This window comes from Bos mutus, chromosome 7 (assembly GCF_027580195.1).
Source record: "Bos mutus isolate GX-2022 chromosome 7, NWIPB_WYAK_1.1, whole genome shotgun sequence".
Taxonomy (NCBI): domain Eukaryota; kingdom Metazoa; phylum Chordata; class Mammalia; order Artiodactyla; family Bovidae; genus Bos; species Bos mutus.
The window spans coordinates 62399215-62423585 of record NC_091623.1 but is presented as its reverse complement, the minus strand read 5'-3'; the positions used below and the strand labels follow the sequence as shown (position 1 = coordinate 62423585).

Here is a 24371-nt window from a genome sequence, read left to right as displayed (position 1 = left end):
CTTTCCCTCCCCAGAGAGAAGCTGGGATCTGGTGAATGTTCTCATGCTAGGATAAACTGGTATCTTTGTTTCAGCACTCATCAGACTTCTAGAGTATGTCAGGTCCCACCAGCACTCTGAGGCAGACAAGTCAGTAGTCCATTCTTTGCTTATCCCCAAATAATTGAGGGCTTTTGGCACATGGTTCAGTCCTTTCCCTTCCTCCCTAGGGAAAATCTGGGAGCTGAAGGTTTCCTGCCAATTGTATGGTGCTGTATGGCAGATGTGAATTATAATGAAAGGGTGTCTTGAATTTTTCTATTTGCTTTGATGTGACTGGTTTCAAGCTTGCCTGGGGGTGCAGGAGTCACTCAACTAGTTTTGAGATTTCTCACAAAGGGAAATCTCACAAAGGGAAATACATGGACACAAATTAGTCCATGTATTGTTGTTGAATTGGTGTGTCCATGGGGAAAGGCAAGTCTAAGGCTTACTATTCCAACACCTTACTGATTTACTACCATATTTCGCTGTTTTGACCTCTATGCTTTATGTTAGAAAATTCATCAGAAGTCTGGTAGTCCTTGTCTTCTGCTCATATTTGAGAGGGGGCCCTAAATGGCTAAGTGGGATCTCTATGGCTTAGCTGGGGCTGGCCACATAGGCAACTTCACTGTAGGGTTCCTGTCAGTTTCACTGAAGTACTACTGAGGTCAGTATCTTTTGATACTTTCTTTAGGGTTGCTCAGATTTCTCAGGAAAAAAATCTTCCATTTTCCTGCCTGGAAGTTTCAATTCTGGGTGCTAGCATTCTAGAAGCTGAATAGAGAAATGGACCATTGGGTTAGGATGAGACTAAGCATTGGGTGAGCAGTCCTACAATTTGGAATATACATTTGCATTTAACTACCCCTTTCTGCATTCACGACAGTATCTGAAGCAGTTGGCTTTTTCTATATAATAAATAACACTGAAATCTCAGTGGCATGAAATGAAAGCATTTCTTTCTTACACCTGTCTACTATTTGACTCAAGCAGCTCCACTTCAGGCTATAGGTTGGGTAATCAACTAGGGCAGCTCTCTGAAGTCTGCAGTCTGCCCAGGGCTATCCTGCTCTGTATCTCTTATTCTGGAGTTCAATAATAGAGGTAGAAGCTAATTAGGATATGCATATGGTCCCTGACTCACAATGGTTCAGCTTAAGAGTTTTTTCCATCATAAGTGGAAGAAGATTTGTATTTTCCTCATGATAGCAAAAGGATAGGGGGACAAAACCAATTATGTATGCACATATCAAAAGTTTGCTTCTGATATCTGGGCAACTGATATCCATGTTGCCCAAAGTCATATGGCCAACCCCAAAGCCAAAGAGTGAGAAAGTAAACTTCACCCACCATGAGGCTATGACAAGGTTAATGACAATATTTCAAAATACCATGGTATCCCTGTTATTAACAGTGCTTAGTTCAGGGTCCCTCTGTTTCAAAATACCCCAAAGAATAAATTTCTAGGAAAGGAGAAGGAGAAGTCACCATAATTTTTGTATTTTGGGCACAGCTTTTTACAAGTATTTTACAAGCCACATTGAAAGCTTTTCTGGGATAGTATAGTATTGTACAAACTAGCTTGTTTCAGGGGTATTCCCATTGTTGATTCAGGATTCAGCTTTTTAAGTCCACTTTATCAGACCATTTGCTATCTAGCTTTCCAAACTTTATTCTTTCTCATTCTCTTTACTCTTATGTGTTTGTGTCTTTTTTAAAAAAGTCATTTTCTGCCATTGCACAAAGTTGTGGAGGAAGGCATATGTTCAATCTGCATCATTAACCAAAAGCTGTTAATTATACATATGGCAAACATAAATAACTGATAATTTGTAGAAAAAATTCAAGCAGGGAGATGGTCCAGTCAACCTTTGAATTATTGAAAAGTAAGAGAAGTATAGGAAATAAAAGATAACCCATAGTTCAAGAGAACAAATATACATATGTTAGGTATAAAGTTGCTCAATATTAATAACTGGATAATATGTATTACATGTAAATGCTAATCTCTTCATCTTTTCCTGATCTGGGGGGTTTTGATCTATAGTCCTATGTGACTGAGTGTGGAACACAGTGGATACTGGGCAGAGAGGTTTTGGTGAGGAAGATAAGTATACCTTCTCAAAAGGAACATTATTCATTGCAAAATTTGTAGACAAAGGACCAGTTTCTATGGAGGAGCAACTTAAGGTTGAAATTTTCTCACCTAAATAATCTGATCCTCTGAAGAGCTCAGGTGATGGGAAGCTACTTAAATTCTCTTCGGAACTCTTGTATTCTGTAGAAGAGTCTGTAAATGAATAACTTAGAAGAGAGCCAGAAATATCATGCTGCAAACTTAGTCCTATAGAATAAACAAGCAAAAAGAGTAAAATGTTTCAACAGTAAACAGATTTAAAATCCTAAGAACTTAAACTTGTACAAATATACATGCAGTTGTATACTAGTAATGTAAAATTACACATAAAACTGAAATGGCATGCGATTGTATACAATCTTAAATTGTACTTGAATTTCAATCTTAGAAAAGGTCTATTTTTGATATGAAGAAAATGCAATATAAACCCCTTCCATTGTTTCTCAAAGTTTTATACATTTATTCCTTCCCTACTTTGGTTCAGTTATAATTCTTGACTCAAAAATACAAATTTTATCAAGTATACCTTAATAATAAATATAAATAAATAAAATGTATACCTAATTTTTCAAGTGCAAGTTTTATATATAAGTAACCCATTAACTGTAAGCTGACTAGCTGAAAAGAAGAAAGGATGATTCTAGTTATTCCATTTAAAAAACAATGAGCATAAACATAGATTCAAGGGAACATAGATCAAAGGAACTGAACAGAGTCCAGAAATAGACTTACATGCATAAGAGTAACTTATTTTTGACCAAGATGCAAAGGCAATTCAATGGAGAAGGGATATTCTTTCAAACAAATTATGTTGGAACAACTGTATATCCACACGCAAAAGCAAAACAAAATAACTTGCACTCATATCTTCCATCATATAAAAAATTAACTATAAATGCATCGTGAGTCTAAATGCAAATCCTAAAACTACAAAACTTCTACAAAAAACAGGATAAAATCTTCATGACACTGAGTTAGGTAACAATTTTTTTAATGTAATAATTAAAGAATGATTCATAAAACAAAAGCAGTGATAAATTGGGCTTCATCAAAGTTCAAACCTTCTATTTCAAAGAGACAAGCCACAGGGTAAGAGAAAACATTTGTAAATGGACTGGAATCCAAAATATAAAGAACTCCAAAAATTCAACAATAAGAAAACAAACATCTCAATAGGAAATTGGGGGAAATATATGAACAGAAAATCTCTCTAATTCAGAAGTCTTAAAGTCATCCCTGTGAGAGTAGACTAGAATGAAAATCTTTCTAATAAATGACAGGTACAGACCTTAGTATTTACTTGAAGAACCAGAAAGTATAGTAAGAAAAGAGAAAATATACTCTACTATAGACAGTCAGCATTTATGAAACATTCCTAACATGATAAAACAGAGGTCAACACTAACAGAAACTGGTGGAGTGTGGGATAAGGGATGAAAGGAGAGCATGACTCCTAAAACCCATTATCTTCTGCCCTGGAGCTGACTTATACCTATCTCTGCTCATTCATTACCTACCCGAGACTACTAACTCTTTATCCTTCCCACTTTGATCTCACCACATCTTTTTCTTTCACTCCAACCATCTCCTTAATGTTGACAACTGCTCCCAATGTGCCCTCCTCCTCTAGCCACCAGTGCACCACTTAAATTGACTGACTCAAGCTACCATTCTTCTTCTCCTCTTCAGATGTCAGAGTCAGGCTATTCCTCTGAGTATGTTTCTCTTCCCATACTTCAGCTGTCCCAGAGTGTCCTTCCCTGTCCTTGCTACTTTTCTCATTGTCTTCATCCTTCTCATTCTTGGTTGCCGCATCTCTCGTGCCTTCTACCTCTCAAAATTCTATGAATACCACTCTCAGGAGAGAAAATCCTTCCACCAAACTCCAGAACTCAAATTGGGCTCAGAAACTAGGAAAGCCCTGTACTCACCCCCTGGGTAACTTGGCAGAGAAAAGAATAAACAAATTTTCCTGACTATAATAATAGAAGGTTGCTCCTGGTGTCACAAGTAAGAAATGTAAATGCATTTTTAAATTACATTTATATCAAATTATAGTATACATTTTAAAAGTCAGTTCTACAAGCTTTTATCAAAAACTACCACCTCTTAAAGGAATTTAAAAAAAATTGCAACCTCTTGTCTCATAACTCCCTATCATAATGAGACAACTGTTTTCAACCCTATTAACTCTATTGTTTTTATATGCTTATATTTATAAATTAAATGTATTCAATGATTCTGTTGTTATAATTGCTTAAATATATTTACAGCTGAACCATGTACTATGAGCTCTATCATTTATGTTAAATTTTTGCTACAAGTTCTTATTTTTCCTTTGAGTTATTGATTACATAATTTTCAATTCATTTTCTAAGTACCTATTTCATCTCAACTTTTTGCAAAAGTATAAATTTTCTCTCAATAATTTTTTTTAAAAAATGCCAGGTTATCTATCAGTTTTTTTTCTTCCTCTCTTCTTCCCTTCCTTTTTCTCCTCCTTTTTCTTTCCTTCCTTTTTTTCAAGTACTGCTGCTGGAGATCTCAGTACACTTGCTCAAATTGGGATTGACTGTCTGCTAGACATGCTGCACAGGTGTCTTCCTGGGATTTCCCTTTACCATGATCCTAAGAAATTCTTTTATATATTTCATGTATTAGAGCCTTTGATTTCAGATTTCATGATTTCTTCCTTATTGATTTCCTTTCTGGTTTTGTTGGAATAGCTTCTTCATTTCCTGAGAAAAGGTGCATAGAAGACCTGTTTGAAAATTTCTTTATACTATCTTCCTATCTGAGTGATTGTTTAGCTAAGTACAGAATTCTAGGCCAGTATATTAAAAAGACTGATGCAGTCTTTAGTGTTTGACAGATTTAAACCTCACTGTTCCAAGTTCCCCTTCTGTCCCATATCTGTACAAGTTGATGAGCCCTGGTGTTCCATATTCTGGCAACAATGGCAAGTTAAAGCCTCATCCCAGCCCCACTCTAACCACCTAAACATCCCAACCCAGTTTCCTTTCCCTGCTCTCTCAAGCCATTTTCAGTCCTGTTCAGGAAGACAGTCTCTTCTCTAAGCGGCCTCATTATATCAGTAATAAACTTTTCCACACCCTCTTGGTATGTGAGTGGCATCATTAATCTTGAAATTTAAAACAAATTTTGGGTGAGGATTTATCCTGTCTCTGCAAATCAGTTATCTTCAGAAAAAGTGCACTTTTCCACCATGTTTTAGCCTCTAGAGTTGCTTCTGATATGTTCAATGTTATTCACCTTATTGATTGCTTATTTGCAAAAGGTAATCTTTTTTCCTCTGAAAAACTGAAGGATTTCTCTCTTTATCCTGAAGATTTTTAAATTACATGACATTGGGTCTTGGTATGGGTCTTTTTCATTCATTGTGATAGGCAGTTGGTGGGCTCTTTCAATATGTATACTCATGAAGATGGCAGAGGAATAGGATGGGGAGACCACTTTCTCCCCCACAAATTCATCAAAAGAACACTTGAACGCTGAGTAAACTCCACAAAACAACTTCTGAATGCTGGCAGAGGACATCAGGCACCCAGAAAAGCAGCCCATTGTCTTCAAAAGGAGGTAGGAAAAAAGATAAAAAGAGAGACAAAGAGGTAGGGATGGAGATCTGTCCTGGGAAGGGAGTCTTAAAAGAGAGAGAAGTTTCCAAACACCAGGAAACACTCTCACTGGCGAGTCTGTGACGAGCCTTGGAACCTCAGAGGGCAACATAACTGGGAGAGAAAAAAATTAATAATTAAAACCCACAGATTACATGCCCAATGGTAACTCCCAGCAGAGAAGCAGCACAGACACCCCTATCCACCACGAGCAAGCAGGGGCTGGACAGGGAGGCGCGGGCTGCATTGCTTAGAGTAAGAACCAGGCCTGAATGCCCCAAGGGCAATCTGAGGGAACTAACTTGAGATAGCAAACCAGACTGTGGGATAGCTAACTAGCAAAAAGCACTAACCTAAGACACCGCCAGGCCGGCTCACAGAACAAAGGACTGAGCAGAGCTAGCCAGCTGTGGACCGGCCCATCCCCCAGAGGAGACAGGCAGGCGAGGGCAGCCAGAGCCGGAAGAGGGTAATCACGGCCCCAGAGAGGCATCATCTACCAAACTGCAAGCAGGCTTCATTGCTAACCAAGACTTCTTGGGGTTCTGGATGGTCGACATCTGCCAGGAGGGTTGCAGCCAGAGATCAGCTCCCCAGAAGAGACACAAGGCACACCTGAGAAGGTGCGCCGATGTACACCCAGAACACCAAGCGGCAGGGACAGGGGAGGTGATAAGTTGAAGCGACCGTACTCGCCAAGCTCCTGGTCACCTGAGCTGCTCGGACCTGGGAAGGCACAAAATGCAGGCCCAACCAAGTCTGTGCCTTTGTGGAGTACCCGAGTGCCTGAACCTGAGTGGCTTAGACCTGGGAAGTGCATACAACCCAGGGCCGGCCTCAGACAGTTCCTGGCAGAGCAACCTAGAGCCTGAGCAGTGTAGACAGGGAAAGCACACACGCCGTGAGCAGGGGCAAACCCTGTGTGGCCTACTCACTATGAGCACATGCCAGTGTTATTTTTTACAGTGTCTTCCCTCCCCACAGCACGACCGAACAAGTGAGCCTAAGAAAGTGTCCACCACAGCGCCCTTGTGTCAGGGTGGAAATTAGACACAGGAGAGACCAAGAAACAGAAGAAGCTAAAACAAACAGAGGGAACCGCTTTGGAAATGACAGGTGCAATAGATTAAAACCCTGTAGTTAGCACCGACTACATAGGAAGGAGCCTATAGATCTTGAGAAGTATCTTGAGAAGGATCAAGGAACTATCTGAAAATGAACTGACCCCACATTGTCCACAATAACACCAGAGAAAGTCCTAGATATATTTTTACTATTATCATTTTTTTAATTAATATTTTTTAAGTCCTCTATTACACCTTTAATTTTCATTTTTATAACCTACTATTACTTTGCAAAAAAAAAAAAAAAAAGACCCTATATTTTAAAGCAAACTTCATATATATGCTGCTGCTAAGTCGCTTTAGTCGTGTCCGAATCTGTGCAACCCCATAGACGGCAGCCCACCAGGCTCCACCGTCCCTGGGATTCTCCAGGCAAGAATACTGGAGTGGGTTGCCATTTCCTTCTCCAATGCATGAAAGTAAAAAGTGAAAGTAAAGTCGCTCAGTCGTGTCCAACTTTCAGCGATTCCATGGACTGCAGCCTACCAAGCTCCTCCGTCCATGGATTTTTCAGGTGAGAGTACTGGAGTGGGGTGACATTGCTTTCTCAATTCATATATATATATTTTATAATTCTTGTGACTTTGTTTTTTCTTTAATATTGTATTTTTGAGAATCCAACCTCTACCCTAGATTTTTAATCTTTGCTTTTTGCTATTTGTTCTGCTTTATTGACTATGCCAAAGCCTTTGACTGTGTGGATTACAATAAACTGTGGAATATTCTGAAAGAGATGGGAATACCAGACCACCTGATCTGCCTCTTGAGATATTTGTATGCAGGTCAGGAAGCAACAGTTAGAAGTGGACATGGAACAACAGACTGGTTCCAAATAGGAAAAGGAGTACGTCAAGGCTGTATATTGTCACCTTGTTTATTTAACTTATATGCAGAGTATATCATGAGAAATGCTGGACTGGAAGAAATACAAGCTGGAATCAAGATTGCTGGGAGAAATATCAATAACCTCAGATATACAGATGACACCACCCTGATGGCAGAAAGTGAAGAGGAACTAAAAAGCCTCTTGATGAAGGTGAAAGTGGAGAGTGAAAAAGTTGGCTTAAAGCTCAACATTCAGAAAATGAAGATCATGGCATCCGGTCCTATCACTTCATGGGAAATAGATGGGGAAACAGTGTCAGACTTTATTTTTCTGGGCTCCAAAATAACTACAGATGGTGACTGCAGCCATGAAATTAAAAGATGCTTACTCCTTGGAAGGAAAGTTATGATCAGCCTAGATAGCATATTCAAAAGCAGAGACATTACTTTGCCAACAAAGGTTTGTCTAATCAAGGCTATGGTTTTTCCTGTGGTCATGTACGGATGTGAGAGTTGGACTGTGAAGAAGGCTGAGTGCCAAAGAATTGATGCTTTTGAACTGTGGTGTTGGAGAAGACTGTTGAGAGTCCCTTGGACTGCAAGGAGATCCAACCAGCCCATTCTGAAGGAGATCAGCACTGGGATTTCTTTGGAAGGAATGATGCTAAAGCTGAAACTCCAGTACTTTGGCCACCTCATGCGAAGAGTTGACTCATTGGAAAGGACTCTGATGCTTGGAGGGATAGGGGGCAACAGGAGAAGGGGACGACAGAGGATGAGATGGCTGGATGGCATCACTGACTTGATGGACATGAGTCTGAGTGAACTCCGGGAGTTGGTGATGGACAGGGAGGCCTGGCATGCTGCGATTCATGGGGTCGTAAAGAGTTGGACACGACTGAGCAACTGATCTGATCTGACTTTGCCAACAAAGGTTGGTCTAGTCAAGGCTATGGTTTTTCCTGTGGTTGTGTATGGATGTGAGAGTTGGACGGTGAAGAAGGTTGAGCGCCGAAGAATTGATGCTTTTGAACTGTGGTGTTGGAGAAGACTCTTGAGAGTCCCTTGGACTGCAAGGAGATCCAACCAGCCCATTCTGAAGGAGATCAGCCCTGGGATTTCTTTGGAAGGAATGATGCTAAAGCTGAAACTCCAGTACTTTGGCCACCTCATGCAAAGAGTTGACTCATTGGAAAAGACTCTGATGCTGGGAGGGATTGGGGGCAAGAGGAGAAGGGGACGACAGAGGATGAGATGGCTGGATGGCATCACTGACTCGATGGACGTGAGTCTGAGTGAACTCCGGGAGTTGGTGATGGACAGGGAGGCCTGGCGTGCTGCGATTCACGGGGTCACAAAGAGTCAGACACGACTGAGCGACTGATCTGATCTGATCTGATCTGATCAATTTTGTACCTTTAAGAACCCAGTCTTCAGTACCATTATTACTTGGGAGTGAGATCACTGGCTTGACTACTCTCTTCTCCTTTGGACTCTCCTTTTTCTCCACCAGGTCATCTCTATCTCCTCCCTCCCCTTTCTCTTCTCTGCCCGACTCTGTGAATCTCTTTGTGTGTTCCGTACTGTGGAGAACACTTAGGGAACTGACTACTAGCTGGATCTGTCTCTCTCCTTTTCATTCCCCTCTTTATCCTCCTGGCCACCTCTGTCTCCTTCCTCCATCTTCTCTTCTCTCTATAACTCTGTAAACATCTCTGAGCAGTCCAGACTGTGGAGAGCACATAAAGAAGTGATTACTGGCTAGCTTGCTCTCTCCTCTTTTGATTCCCCCTCTTCTCCTCCTGGTCACCTATATCTCAATCTTTTCTTCTCTTCTCCATGTAACTCTGTGAACCTCTCTGGGTGTCCCTCACTGCAGAGAAACTTTTCATCTTTAACCTAGATGTTTTATCATCGGTGGTATATAGATGGAGAAGTCTTGAGGCTACTGTAAGAATAAGAATGAAAACCAGAGGCAGGAGGCTTAAATCCAAATCCTGAGAACACCAGAGAACTCCTGACTCCAGGGAACATTAATTGATAGGAGCTCAAAAACGCCTCCATACCTACACTGAAACCAAGCACCACCCAAGGGCCAAAAAGTTCCAGAGCAAGACATACCACACAAATTCTCCAGCAACACAGGAACAGAGCCCTGAGCTTCAATATACAGGCTGCCCAAAGTCACACCAAACTCACTGACATCTCATAACTCATTACTGGACACTTCATGGCACTCCAGAGAGAAGAAACCCAGCTCCACCCACCAGAATACCGACACAAGCTTCCCTAAGCAGGAAACCTTGACAAGCCACCCGTCCAACCACTCCCACAGCGAGGAAACTCCACAATAAAGAGAACTCCACAAACTGCCAGAATACAGAAAGGCCACCCCAAACACAGCAATATAAACAAGATGAAAAGGCAGAGAAATACTCAGCAGGTAAAGGAACAGGATAAATGCCCACCAAACCAAACAAAAGAGGAAGAGATAGGGAATCTACCTGATAAAGAATTCCAAATAATGATAATGAAAATGATCCAATATCTTGAAAACAAAATGAAGTTACAGATAAATAGCCTGGAGACAAGGATCGAGAAGAGGCAAGAAAGGTTTAACAAGGACCTAGAAGAAATAAAAAATGATCAATATATAATGAATAATGCAATAATTGAGATAAAAAACACTCTGGAGGGAACCAACAGTAGAATAACGGAGCAGAAGATAGGATAAATTAGGTAGAAGATAGAATCGTAGAAATAAATGAAACAGAGAGGAAAAAACAAAAACGAATTAAAAGAAATGAGGACAATCTCAGAGACTCTCTGAGGCAATGTTAACAATCTCTGGGACAATGTTAAATGCCTCAGCATTCAAATCATAGGAGTCCCAGAAGAAGACAAAAGAAAGACCATGAGAAAATACTTGAGGAGATAATAGTTGAAAACTTCCCTAAAATGGGGAAGGAAATAATCACCCAAATCCAAGAAACCCAGAGAGTCCCAAACAGGATAAACCCAAGGCGAAACACCCCAAGACACATATTAATAAAATGAACAAAAATCAAACACAAAGAACAAATATTAAAAGCAGCAAGGGAAAAACAACAAATAACACACAAGGGGATTCCCATAAGGATAACAGCTGACCTTTCGATAGAAACTCTTCAGGCCAGGAGGGAATGGCAGGACATACTTAAAGTGATAAAAGAAAATAACCTACAGCCCAGATTACTGTACCCAGCAAGGATCTCATTCAAATATGAAGGAGTAATCAAAAGCGTTACGGACAAGCAAAAGCTGAGAGAATTCAGTACCACCAGACCAGCTCTCCAACAAATGATAAAGGATCTTCCTTAGACAGGAAACACAGAAAGGGTGTATAAACTCGAACCCAAAACAATAAAGTAAATGGCAACGGGATCATCAGTTCAGTTCAGTTCAGTCACTCAGTTGTGTCTGACTCTTTGCGACCCCATGAATTGCAGCACACTAGGCCTCCCTGTCCATCACCATCTCCCGGAGTTCACTCAAACTCACGTCCATTGAGTCAGTGATGTCATACTTATCAATAATTACCGCAAATGTAAATGGGTTGAATGCCCCAACCAAAAGACAAAGACTGGCTGAATGGATACAAAAACAAGACCCCTATATATGTTGTCTACAAGAAACCCACCTCGAAACAAGGGACACATTCAGACTGAAAGTGAAGGGCTGGAAAAAGATATTCCATGCAAATAGAGACCAAAAGAAAGCAGGAGTAGCAATACTCATATCAGATGAAATAGACTTTAAAACAAAGTCTGTGAAAAGAGACAAAGAAGGATACTACATAATGATCAAAGGATCAATCCAAGAAGAAGATATAACAATTATAAATACATATGCACCCAACATAGGAGCACTGCAATATATAAGACAAATGCTAACAAGTATGAAAGGGGAAATTAACAATAACACAATAATAGTGGGAGACATTAATACCCCACTCACACCTATGGATAGATCAACTAAACAGAAAATTAGCAAGGAAACACAAACTTTAAATGATACGACAGACCAGTTAGACCTAACTGATATCTATAGGATATTTCACCCCAAAACAATGAATTTCACCTTTTTATCAAGCGCACAAGGAACCTTCTCCAGCATAGATCATATCCTGGGTCATAAATCTAGCCTTGGTAAATTCAAAAAAATTGAAATTATTCCAAGCATCTTTTCTGACCACAATGCAGTAAGATTAGATCACAATTACAGGAGAAAAACTATTAAAAATTCCAACATATGGAGGCTGAACAACACGCTGCTGAATAACCAACAAATCACAGAAGAAATAATAAAAGAAATCAAAATACGCATAGAAAAGAATGAAAATGAAAACACAACAACCCAAAACCTGTGGGACACTGTAAAAGCAGTGCTAAGGGAATGGTTCACAGCAATATAGGCATACCTGAAGAAATAAGAAAAAAGTCAAATAAATAACCTAACTCTACACCTAAAGCAATTAGAAAAGGAAGAAATGAAAAACCCCAGGGTTAGTAGAAGGAAAGAAATCTGAAAAATTAGGGCAGAAATAAATGCAAGACACACAAAAGAGATCATAGCAAAAATCAACAAAGCCAAAAGCTGCTTCTTTGAGAAGATAAATAAACTTGAGAAACCATTAGCCAGACTCATCAGGAAACAAAGGGAGAAAAACCAAATCAATAAAATTAATAATGAAAATGGAGACATCATAACAGACAACACAGAAATACAAAGGATCATAAGAGACTACTATCAGCAACTATAGGCCAGTAAAATGGACAACTTGGAAGAAATGGACAAATTCCTACAAAAGTACAACTTTCCAAAACTGAACCAGGAAGAAATAGAAAATCTTAACAGACACATCATAAGCATGGAAATTGAAACTGTAATCAGAAATCTTCCAGCAAACAAAAGCCCAGGACCATATGGCTTCACAGCTGAATTCTAAAAGCCCAGGACCAGATGGATTCACAGCTGAATTCTACCAAAAATTTAGGAAGAGCTAAATTCCTACTCAAACTCTTCCAGAAAATTGCAGAGGAAGGTAAACTTCCAAACTCATTCTATGAGGCCACCATCACCCTAATACCAAAACCTGACAAAGATGCCACAAAAAAAAAACTACAGAGCAATGTCACTGATGAACATAGATGCAAAAATCCTTAACAAAATTCTAGCAAACAGAATCCAACAACACATTAAAAAGATCATACACCATGACCAAGTGGGCTTTATCTCAGGGATGCAAGGATTCTTTAATATCCACAAATCAATCAATGTAGTACACCATATTAACAAACTGAAAAATAAAAACCATATGATTATCTCAATAGATGCAGAGAAAGCCTTTGACAAAATTCAACATCCATTTATGATAAAAACCCTCCAGAAAGCAGGACTAGGAGGAACATACCTCAACATAATAAAAGCTATATATGACAAATCCACAGCAAACGTTATCCTCAATGGTGAAAAATTGAAAGCATTTCCCTTAAAGTTAGGAACAAGACAAGGGTGCCCACTCTCACCACTACTATTCAACATAGTTTTGGAAGTTTTGGCCACAGCAATCAGAGCAGAAAAAGAAATAAAAGGAATCCAAATTGGAAAAGAAGAAATAAAACTCTCACTGTTTGCAGATGACGTGATCCTGTACATAGAAAACCCTAAAGACTCCACAAGAAAATTACTAGAGCTAATCAATGAATATAGTAAAGTTGCAGGATATAAAATCAACACACAGAAATCCCTTGCATTCCTAGACACTAATAATGAGAAAATAGAAAGAGAAATTAAGGAAACAATTTCATTCACCATTGCAACAAAAAGAATAAAATACTTGGGAATATATCTACCCAAAGAAACAGAAGACCTATATATAGAAAACTATAAAACACTGGTGAAAGAAATCAAAGAGGACACTAATAGATGGAGAAATATACTGTGTTCATGGATCAGAAGAATCAATATAGTGAAAATAAGTATACTACCCAACGCAATCTACAGATTCAGTGTAATCCCTATCAAGCTACCAGCGGTATTTTTCACAGAGGTAGAACAAATAATTTCACAATTTGTATGGAAATACAAAAAACCTCGAATAGCCAAAGCAATCTTGAGAAAGAAGAATGGAACTGGAGGAATCAACCTGCCTGACTTCAGGCTCTACTACAAAGCCACAGTCATCAAGACAGTATGGTACTGGCACAAAGACAGAAATATAGATCAGTGGAACAAAATAGAAAGCCCAGAGATAAATCCATGCACCTATGGACATCTTATCTTTGACAAAGGAGGCAAGAATATACAATGGAGAAAAGAGAATCTTTTTAATAAGTGGTGCTGGGAAAAGTGGTCAACCACTTGTAAAAGAATGAAACTAGAACACTTTCTAACACCATACACAAAAGTAAACTCAAAATGGATTAAACATAAGACCAGATCTAAATGTAAGACCAGAAACTATAAAATTCCTAGAGGAGAACATAGGCAAAACACTCTATGACATACATCACAGCAGGATCCTCTGTGACCCATCTCCCAGAATATTGGAAATAAAAGCAAAAATAAATAAATGGGACCTAATTAAAAGCTTCTGCACAACATAGGAAACTATAAGCAAGGTGAAAAGGCAGCCTTCAGAATCGGAGAAAATAACAGCAAATGAAGCAACTGACAAAGAATTAATCCCAAAAATATACAAGCAACTCCTGCAGCTCAATTCCAGAAAAATAAATGACCCAATCAAAAAATGGGCCAAAGAACTAAATAGACATTTCTCCAAAGAAGACATACAGATGGCTAACAAACACATGAAAAGATGCTCAACATCACTCATTATCAGAGAAATGCAAATCAAAACCACTATGAGGTACCATTTCATGCCAGTCAGAATGGCTGCGATCCAAAAGTCTACAAGCAATAAATGCTGGAGAGGGTGTGGAGAAAAGGGAACCCTCTTACACTGTTGGTGGGAATGCAAACTAGTACAGCCACTATGGAGAACAGTGTGGAGATTCCTTAAAAATCTGGAAATAGAACTGCCTTATGATCCAGCAATCCCACTGCTGGGCATACACACTGAGGAAACCAGAATTGAAAGAGACACGTGTATCCCAATGTTCATCACAGCACTGTTTATAATAGCCAGGACATGGAAGCAACCTAAATGTCCATCAGCAGATGAATGGATAAGAAAGCCATGGTACATATACACAATGGAGTATTACTCAGCCATTAAAAAGAATACATTTGAATCAGTTCTAATGAGGTGGATAAAACTGGAGCCTATTATGCAGAGTGAAGTAAGCCAGAAAGAAAAACACCAATACAGTATAATAACGCATATATGTGGAATTTAGAAAGATGGTAGTGATAACCCTGTATGCAAGACAGCAAAAGAGACACAGATATATAGAACAGTCTTTTGGACTCTGTGGGAGAGGGCAAGGATGGGATGATTTGAGAGAATGGCATTGAAACATGTATATTATCATATGTGAAACGAATCGCCAGTCCAGGATTGATGCATGATACAGGATGCTCAGGGCTGGTGCACTGGGATGACCCAGAGGGATGGGATGGGGAGGGAGGTGGGAGGAGGGTTCAGGATGGGGAACACATGTACACCCATGGTGGATTCATGTCAATGTATGGCAAAACCAATACAATATTGTAAAGTATTAGCCTCCAATTAGATAAATTTATATTAAAAAATAAAAATGAAAAATATGTATACTCATGATCACTTTGAATTCTAAAAAAATTTCTAGTTTCATGTGCTTAATAATTCCATTCCTGTTTACTTTATAATATCTGGAACTACTGTTTTTCAGATATTAGAATGCCTGGACTCAGGTTATAATTTTTCTTTTTAAAATAGCAGCTTTATTGAAATACAATTCATATTCCATAAATCCCAATCTTTTAAAGGATACAGTCTAGTGGGCTTTAGTTTACTCACAGAGTTGTGTCATCACTATTTCTTTTATCTTCTCTTTAACATCTGTTCAACTTTTGGAGTACTTCCTTAAATTGATCATCCAATCCTTCATAGAAAGTTTTATTCCTGATTTCATATTTTTAAGAATTCTTTTTGTTCCCTGAATGCTCCTTTTTTTTGTAGCCTACACTCGTTTCATAGACATGTTTCTTCATCACACTGAGGATAATAATGAAAATATGACTTAAAAGGTTTTTTTCTTGCATTGTCTGTGTTCTTCAAGTTTCTTTTTATTTGGTATCTAACTTTTATTTTATACATACTAAATTTGTTTAATTCCTTAAATGTCTGGTAATTCTTAAATGTTTAAGAATGAGGCACTAAAGAGCGGCTGGAAACTGGATTCATAAGTGAGGTTTAGGAAGCAGTATGGGCTTTACTGAAGGGTACTTGGACAGGAACCAGGTCATTACTGCCAGAATATAGGTTTTCTCCTGGTCAGAGAAGTTTCCAAGAGAGGAACCCTCTAGGCTTTTAACTGGGGTGTATTTTCCTGAGTCTGAGGTAAATGAACAGACTTTACTTAATTCCCTTCCCTCCTCCTCCCACACCTCACTGCTAGTTTTCAGTATAGCACCCCTGCCCTCAGCAGTACTGAGCATCCCTTTGCTTCAGTGTCTCTGGACAGCCATGGTGGGAATAAAAGTAGCTGCCTGGCTACATCGTCTTGGGGGAGGGATCATAGTATCTAACTGCTACTTTTAAAGATTTCCAAAATACTATTTTCAACATTATCTCAACCTATTCCTTCACAAATATGTGGGATATGTGATGTCTCTAATTCCTGAACTTCAGCCTGCGTCATTTCACTTTGTGGTTTGTCCTAGTTTCAGCCTTTTTTTTACATTCAGTTCAGTTCAGTCGCTCAGTCGTGTCCGATTCAACTTAATTCATTTACATTGCAGATTCCAAACTTTTGTTGATTATCTCTTATCAGCTAAGGTTTCTTCTCTTTTTGTCTACATTATGGCCTTATGCCGTTTTTATGCCTTTATTGATATTTTAGTGTTTTCAGAAGGAATAACTAAATCTGGTCAATCCTCCAGATTAAATATGAAATCCTGAGTTAATTTTAATCATGTTGCAAATTTTCTAGATTCCAAGACAGAATTAAAACAATTATATGTTAAATAGAATTCTGTGGGTTGCTCAAAACCTAACCATTTATATTTTATTGTAGTATAACGTATTCTAGGTTTCAAATATCAATCAAATATCAAACAAACTCAGATACAGCTAGTTTGTTAATTAGAGACAGTCTATCTTCTATTTTCTCATACTTTTCACACATCAACTTGATAAAGCTACTAACCAAGGACATTTATCATATATTTAAACTATAATTTCTTAAAATATTGATTATGATAAAATTGTTTATTCCCTCTAAATAGAGTAGAAAACTCATTCAACAAGCATTTAAAATTATATTATGTCTCAAGCATGGAAAGGAAGATAAAAGGCAGTGCTTATTCTTAACAGCTTTAGGGCCTAGATGAACAAATATTATACTGTTGTTTCGAGTCCTGTGACAGTGCCATGGAACTACCAGGAAAGAACAACTCATCTAGAAAGAGAGAAGAGCAGTCAGGAGAGGCTTCCAAAAGAGATGGCACCTGAATCTGTATTTGAAGAAGTAGCGGAAGTTAACTAGGCAAATAAGGAAGAAGAAGGAGGGAAAAGTGTTTGTTAAGCATTTTCCGTGTTCTTTTACACTATATTTTAAGAAAATTCCTGTATTTTCTACCTAGCTAATTTGATTTTCAGCTGAATACATTAGGTTGATTTATTGTTTTAAAATTTTATATTTTTAGTTTCCAGGGACTATAATTTTTTATAGCAGCTGATTACATTATGGATTCAATTACCTCTTGTCTCTAAAGAGTTATTTAAAGTTTACTATCATCCCTTCAGGTTTTGATTCTTTTGTTTGGTGCATTTGTGATCTCTCTTCCATGGCATTGGTATTCTTCAAAGATTTGACTGTTTTCGATCATCTGTTCATATGTGTATTTGAGAATTTCTGTTTATATGGCAGAGAATATAAATTCTGAAAAAACAACCTACCTCTGGAGATTTTAGAAGAGTGATGAGATATTCTGGGGACTTATGTTCTGAGTGGGGATGTTCTCCTGTATTTTCTGGGGATTGTAGGCTACACGGGAGTGCATGCAAGCTCAGTTGCTAAGCTGTGTCTGATTCTTTGTGACCCTATAGACTGTAGCCCACCAGGCTCCTCTGTTCATTGGATTTTCTAGACAAGAATACTGGAGTAGGTTGCCATTTCCTCCTCCAAGGGATCTTCTCGACTCAGGGATCGAACCCACATCTCCTGAATTGGCTGGCAGGTTCTTTACCACTGAGCCACCTAGGAAGCCCTAGGTTACATGGGGGCACTGCCCTATTTGGTTAGTATCCACACTGGAAGTCTCCTATATCAGAATTCCCATTTCAGAGAGCCATTATGTATCTTTTCCCTGGGATTAACAAGTATAGCATAATCTATATTTTTTAACTTTTCTGTCCCTTTGCTATCCGTATGGCAATCTGGAGTTACTTCAGACTCTTCTGCTTCTCTCTCCAGCTCCAACATTGATCCTAAGGAGCCAAAATGAAGTCTTAGTTCACTTTGCTAGGCAGTAATTCCTAGGGTTCTGACCTGGCAGCAAGCACTAAGTTGCCAGTGTTCCAATATAAGAAAGGGATGAGTAGGGGGCCAGGTCATACACTGCCTAAATGTAGTGCTTAATCCATCGTCTTGACAACTCCTTCAGGGTCCCATCTATTATAGTGTTTCACATTTATTGACCAAGTGTTTTGAGTTAAGTGTATCTCCAGAGCTACTCTTACCTCTTCAGTGTTTTTTCTCTGCTCTTCATATATTTATCAGTCCGATCTCATCTGTCTTTAAGAATTCCTCAGGCTTAGTGTAGTAATGACATCCTTCTTTGTTTTCAAAAATAAGTTCAATTACACCAAAATTCTATCAGCAGCCCTCCATATTCAACTCCCTATTTGAATTACTAGTCATCTTAAAGGCACCCATTACTTAATATATTAAAGAGAGAATTTATGATTTTTCCTTCAAACAAGATTTTTTTCAGTGAATGGCAGCACCACCTTACACTCAGTTATGCAAACCAGAAACACATGTCACCTTTGACACCTCCATCTTCAAACTTCATCTGTAAATTCTGTCAATTTCATTTCCTACAATAACCATACGTATATCCACTTCTTTCCATTTCCAGTGCTATCATTCCTCCCCTTTACTACTGCAGTCCCAAAAGATGCCTATTTACATCCACTCTGCTTCTTCCCATACAGTAACTAATATGATCATATTATTCCCTATTTAAAAGACTTCAGCAGCTTCCTGCTGCTCCAAAGATAAATATCTTTGGCATGGCCTGCAAGGCTATGGAAGGTCTCGTCTGTCCAACCTTATCTTATTATCACATTTCCTCCTCTGTTCCCTCTGCCTGGATGTCTCTTTATTCATCTTTCTGTATAGTTAAGCTCTACTTTTCTTCAGATCTCAAGTAGATTACCACTCCCTCATGGAAGCCTTCCCTAATCTCTTCAACTAAATTCAGTTACAGTCAAGTCTACCTCACTTTTGTAACACTTATCACAATTGTGTTTGAAGGCTTTGAGGATGAAGTCCAGAGCACAGGCAGAAGGATTCAACTTGGACCAGGAGAAAGACATCTTTTCTACTGAGATGGGAAGATAAGACAGATACAAATGGATGTTTATGTTTGTAAGAAAGTAAGTTGAAGGAGTTCACATTGCCAGTCTTACCTGTTACTTGTTTACTATTTGATGAATTACTACTATCAGCCTGGAGATCATCTGTCACTGACTCCTATGTGAAATAAGAATTAAACATATAGCACAAATTATGAGATGGAATATTTTTATATTTTAATATTATAAAAACATTTATTTGGTTATTTTAAAAATGTAAAACTAATGTTAACTTTGTGTATCACTTTCATATTTAAAACATTTTTCAGCTTATTGATATAGATGTAATCTGATATATAATATTAAATCTTAAAATATAATACTGTGGTCATATCTAGGGTGTCAAAAAATATACTAGTCAATAACTATTGTGGGATAAGCCAGCAAAGTGAAAATGAAAGTCACTCAGTTATGAAAGTCAAAGTCACTCAGTCATGTCCAACTCTTTGTGACCCCATGGACTTATATAGTCCATGGAATCCTCCAGACCAGAATACTGGAGTGGGTAGACTTTCCCTTCAGGGGATCTTCCCCACCCAGGGATAGAACCCAGGTCTCCCATATTGCAGGAGGATTCTTTACTGTCTGAACCACCAGGGAAGCTCAAGAATACTTAAGTGGGCAGCCTAGCCCTTCTCCAGTGGATCTTCCTGACCCAGAAATCCAACTGGGGTCCCCTGCACTACAGGCAGATTCTTTACCAGCTGAGCTGCCAGGGAAGGGAAGTCCCGGATAAACCAGCAACAAGAAGATAAAGATGAATATTTTTCTGATCCCCTAGGCAAGAAGGAATTTTTTCCCCTCTAAATACTAAAGCAAAATAAATAAAAAGAAAATGATTGATAAATAAATCTAAAATACCAAAAGTAAAATAAAAGGCAAACAAACGTGGAAATATTTGTTACATATGTGTGTAAAGTACAACTATCTTCAATAAATAACAAATAAGTATTTCACAAAGTTACACAAATGGCCAATAAAATGAGAAAAAGTATCAACTTTACTAGCATTCAAAGAAATGGAAAGTAAACAACATGCTACTTTTCATCTATCAAATATATCTATATATCTTTATCTATATCTATATTTTTAAGTTTCAGATAAGATGGTGCCAACTGGACAGAATGAAATAAATAAAATAAAAATTTTAAACATAATCCAACCCTTGACCCATTGCAACATATTTATCTTAGGATAACAATTTGAGGTATATAAAAACAATTTCTGTGGTAGGATATCTACTGATATCTAAAACAGCAAAACCTTGGAAACAATCTCACCCTCTCAACCACAAAAAATAGTTATAGAAATTAAAATATGACTATATATGACAAAGCACTAAGCAGACACTAAAAATCATATTTTTGAAGATTATTTAATGTTAGAGGAATTTATAATTTAATTTGAAAAAAAAAAAAAACGTTTTTAAAGGCACAGGAAAAAATAAATGGAAGGAAAATACAAAAATTGAAAGGAACTGCTTAAATATTCTTTTTGCACATCTTGAATCATCTGTTAGGGATACTTAACACCGCTAAAATCTGGGGAAATGTATTTTGTCAAAGTTGCCCTCCCCAAAAAAACTTGTCATAGAGAAATATGCAAGCTAAAAAGCTGGATTGTGACTATCAAATTTAATGCTAATGTCATATGCTGCTGCTGCTGCTGCTAAGTCACTTCAGTCGTGTCCAACTCTGTGCAACCCCGTAGATGGCAGCCCACCAGGCTTCCCCGTCCCTGGGATTCTCCAGGCAAGAACCCTGGAGTGGGTTGCCATTTCCTTCTCCAATGCATGAAAGTGAAAAGGGAAAGTGAAGTCACTCAGTCGTGTCCGACTCCTAGAGACCCCATGGACTGCAGCCTACCAGGCTCCTCCGTCCATGGGATTTGCCAGGCAACAGTACTGGAGTGGGTTGCCATTGCCTTCTCCAATGTCATATGAGTCACAAGCAATTTTTAAAATCTGAGTTTCTCCAAACTACTGCTCCAGGCAAGAACACTAGAGTGTGTAGCCATTTCCTTCTCCAGGGGATCTTCCCCACCCAGGGATCAATCCCAGGTCTCCTGCATTGCAGGCAGATTCTTTACCATATGAACCACCAGGGAAGCCCAAACTACTGTTATACATCTGTAAAATATTTTACAGAATCCACATTAAGTACATTAGATCAGGAAGTTGTATAATATTCTAATGATAATGAATCCTCTGTTTCTAATTGTTAATGTAAGTCAAATGAGAAAACATGAAAATGGCTTCGAAATGTGTGCTACCAAACATAGCAGAATTACTAAGAAGCACTTAATATTTGTCACACAGAAAATTAGCCAGTAAGGAATATTTCTTAAATCTTTGACAAAGGAAAGAAAAATAAAAATGCATGGCTATGAGTCTATCAGAATCAGAAATTCAAGGCCCTATCTAAAGCCACAGCATCAGTATGTATAAAAACACTGGAAAGTTATGTAGTCTCTATTGAACAAAGATCATATTATACTTTCTTTCAGAGGTACATTAGGTACCACTAGTCTCTACACTAAGTTTATCCAAGGACCAGAGGAGAAACATACGTACACTCAATAGAGCAATCTTCTCATCCTGGGTCTCTTCACTAGTGCTATTTTCATGCAGGTTTTTCTCTCCTGTAGCTTTTAACTCAGTGCTAACAAACAAACAACACAATTAGTTTGTAGTGTCTGGACTTGGCTCTCCACACTCCAGATCACTGTTCACACTGTTGAGAATCTGAAAGGCTCTATGGGGGTCATCATTAGCCACCAGAACATAGTGTGTGAATTGTATCAACACACAATACGCCGGGAATGCTTTCCTGGAGATTATATCGCATTTGCCTTTAGGCAACTTGGCCAAATTTCCTTCTTTAAAACAAAATATCTCTCTTTCCTAAGTCAAATTCCCAGTTCTGTGTTCTGAGAAGAGCTAAATCAGAACACATTATTTCTTTCACTGACTCTTCTTCTTCATTGACTCTTAGAATGAGAGGTTATTAGGATCAAATCAGGACTGAAATTTTGAGGTGGCCAGAGGCATGGGGCTGTTACTTGTGTATACACACCTCGGTGGCCGAGAGCTGCCACCTCCCTGACCACTCCGCTCAGATTTTTCCGCGATTCTCTGCAAACCACGCGTTTTGCCATTTCTTTTCAGGCCTACAGATAGGGTGACACGTTTCAGGATAAAAGCCCCAGAGGCCTGCCTGCAGGCTTTGGTGGAACCCTGGGGTTGAGGCCCAACCGCCCCCGCCCTTGGTTCTTGTCCACCCCGCAGCCTGCGCCATGAGCCAGCCCCGCGGAGCTTACAGTGGGCAAAGAGCTTTCGGCCGGGCCGTGACGGGGCCTCCGCCTTGGCCCGGGCACCTAGACTTGTCGTTGGGGTTAGGTTGAGCCTACCGCGGGCCTGCTTTTTGCGGGTATAGACCCCTAGTGACCACATTGCCACCCCACCGCCAGGCCCCAGAGGCCTCTTAGCCCTGGACGGCCTGTCTCGTCGTCTTTCTGCGGAACCTAGCTACAGTCCTGTGGAACCAGAGTCCAGGCCTGCGGGGCACCCAGAGAGGAATTAAAAAGGTGAGAAAAACCAAAAGGCCTACAGCGCCAACCCCCACCCTGGCCTGGAGAGGCCTGCCTCACTCCCGCCTTTTTATCTCCGGGAAGTTGCGCGGCGGCTTCTGGGAAGACGCGGTAACGTGGTGGCTTCTGGGAAGACTAGTCCGCTGGGCCCAACACCTGGTACTGATACTTGGGCCAGTCTCCTTAGCAACATTACCAGGAAGGCCATGGTAATGGAGTTTGAGGTCTCTAAGCACACAGTCTTCCCAGGGGGAAGCCTGACTCAGTGTAGGAAGGTGAGAGAGGAATGAAAGCACATTACAGTGACAGGGAATGTTTTCTGAGCACCTCAGTCCCTAGAGCCGCCAATTTGCTGTGGAGCCTTGGTAACTTGAGAGTCTAACCAAGCATTAGAAGTGCTTAGGTTCCAGGAGGTTTCTTCTCAGGGACAAGCAGAATCTCTGAGCCCCTGCCTAGAAGCTACCTCCCGGACATCTCTTAGTAGCCTTGTGGTTAAGGTAGAGAGCTCCACAAGGGCTCCCCTCCTAGTGCCCTGAGGCTCAGGTCTTTTTCTCTGCCCAAAGGGAGTAACATGGGAATGACCACTCACTCCATACACTGAGGACAGACCATCTGGCTGCATCTGATAAACATATTGTGTATATAATAACCATCTTCTTACTTTTAAAAAATGACATTTCACAACATTAAAACATGCTATTTGTATAGATGAAATTAGAAAAACTCAGACTTCTTTTGTGATGCTCCAATATTGTGTATGTTCATTGGAAGGACTGATGCTAAAGCTGAAACTCCAATACTTTGGCCACCTCATGTGAAGAGTTGACTCATTGGAAAAGACCCTGATGCTGGGAGGGATTGGGGGCAGGAGAAGGGGATGACAGAGGATGAGATGGCTGGATGGCATCACTGACTCGATGGACATGAGTTTGAGTAAACTCCGGGAGTTGCTGATGGACATGGAGGCTTGGCGTGCTGTGGTTCATGGGGTCACAAAGAGTTGGACACGACTGAGTGACTGAACTGAACTGAAATGAAGCACACATATAGCCACAATGTTTTTATAATAAAATCACTGGATTTTTTAATTCAAAATCTGCTCATAGAAAGTCACTTAATAATTAATTATTAAAACTTAACTTTGTAAAGAATAGAGGGCAGCCATGCTTACTTTATTACATATAGTGCTTTGAGTCACTGAATTAGTACTTAGTCAGCACCTTAGTCTGTGTCAGGCATTATGGTAGGTC

General features: G+C 39.3%; 1 protein-coding gene across 1 annotated transcript in view; it reads right to left on the bottom strand.

Annotated features, from left to right (window-relative positions):
* The window catches only part of MEIKIN (meiotic kinetochore factor), a 139441-nt gene extending 116457 nt beyond the window's left edge, over window positions 1-22984 (bottom strand). Inside the window, exons 1-5 of the mRNA XM_014480811.2 lie at window positions 22873-22984; window positions 22608-22701; window positions 22106-22193; window positions 19588-19651; window positions 2231-2368 (exon numbers count right to left, since the gene is read on the bottom strand). Of these exons, the coding sequence (XP_014336297.1) occupies window positions 2231-2368; window positions 19588-19651; window positions 22106-22193; window positions 22608-22701; window positions 22873-22984 (496 nt within the window). The remainder of the gene's footprint in view (window positions 1-2230; window positions 2369-19587; window positions 19652-22105; window positions 22194-22607; window positions 22702-22872) is intronic.
* Window positions 22985-24371: the final 1387 nt, after the last annotated feature.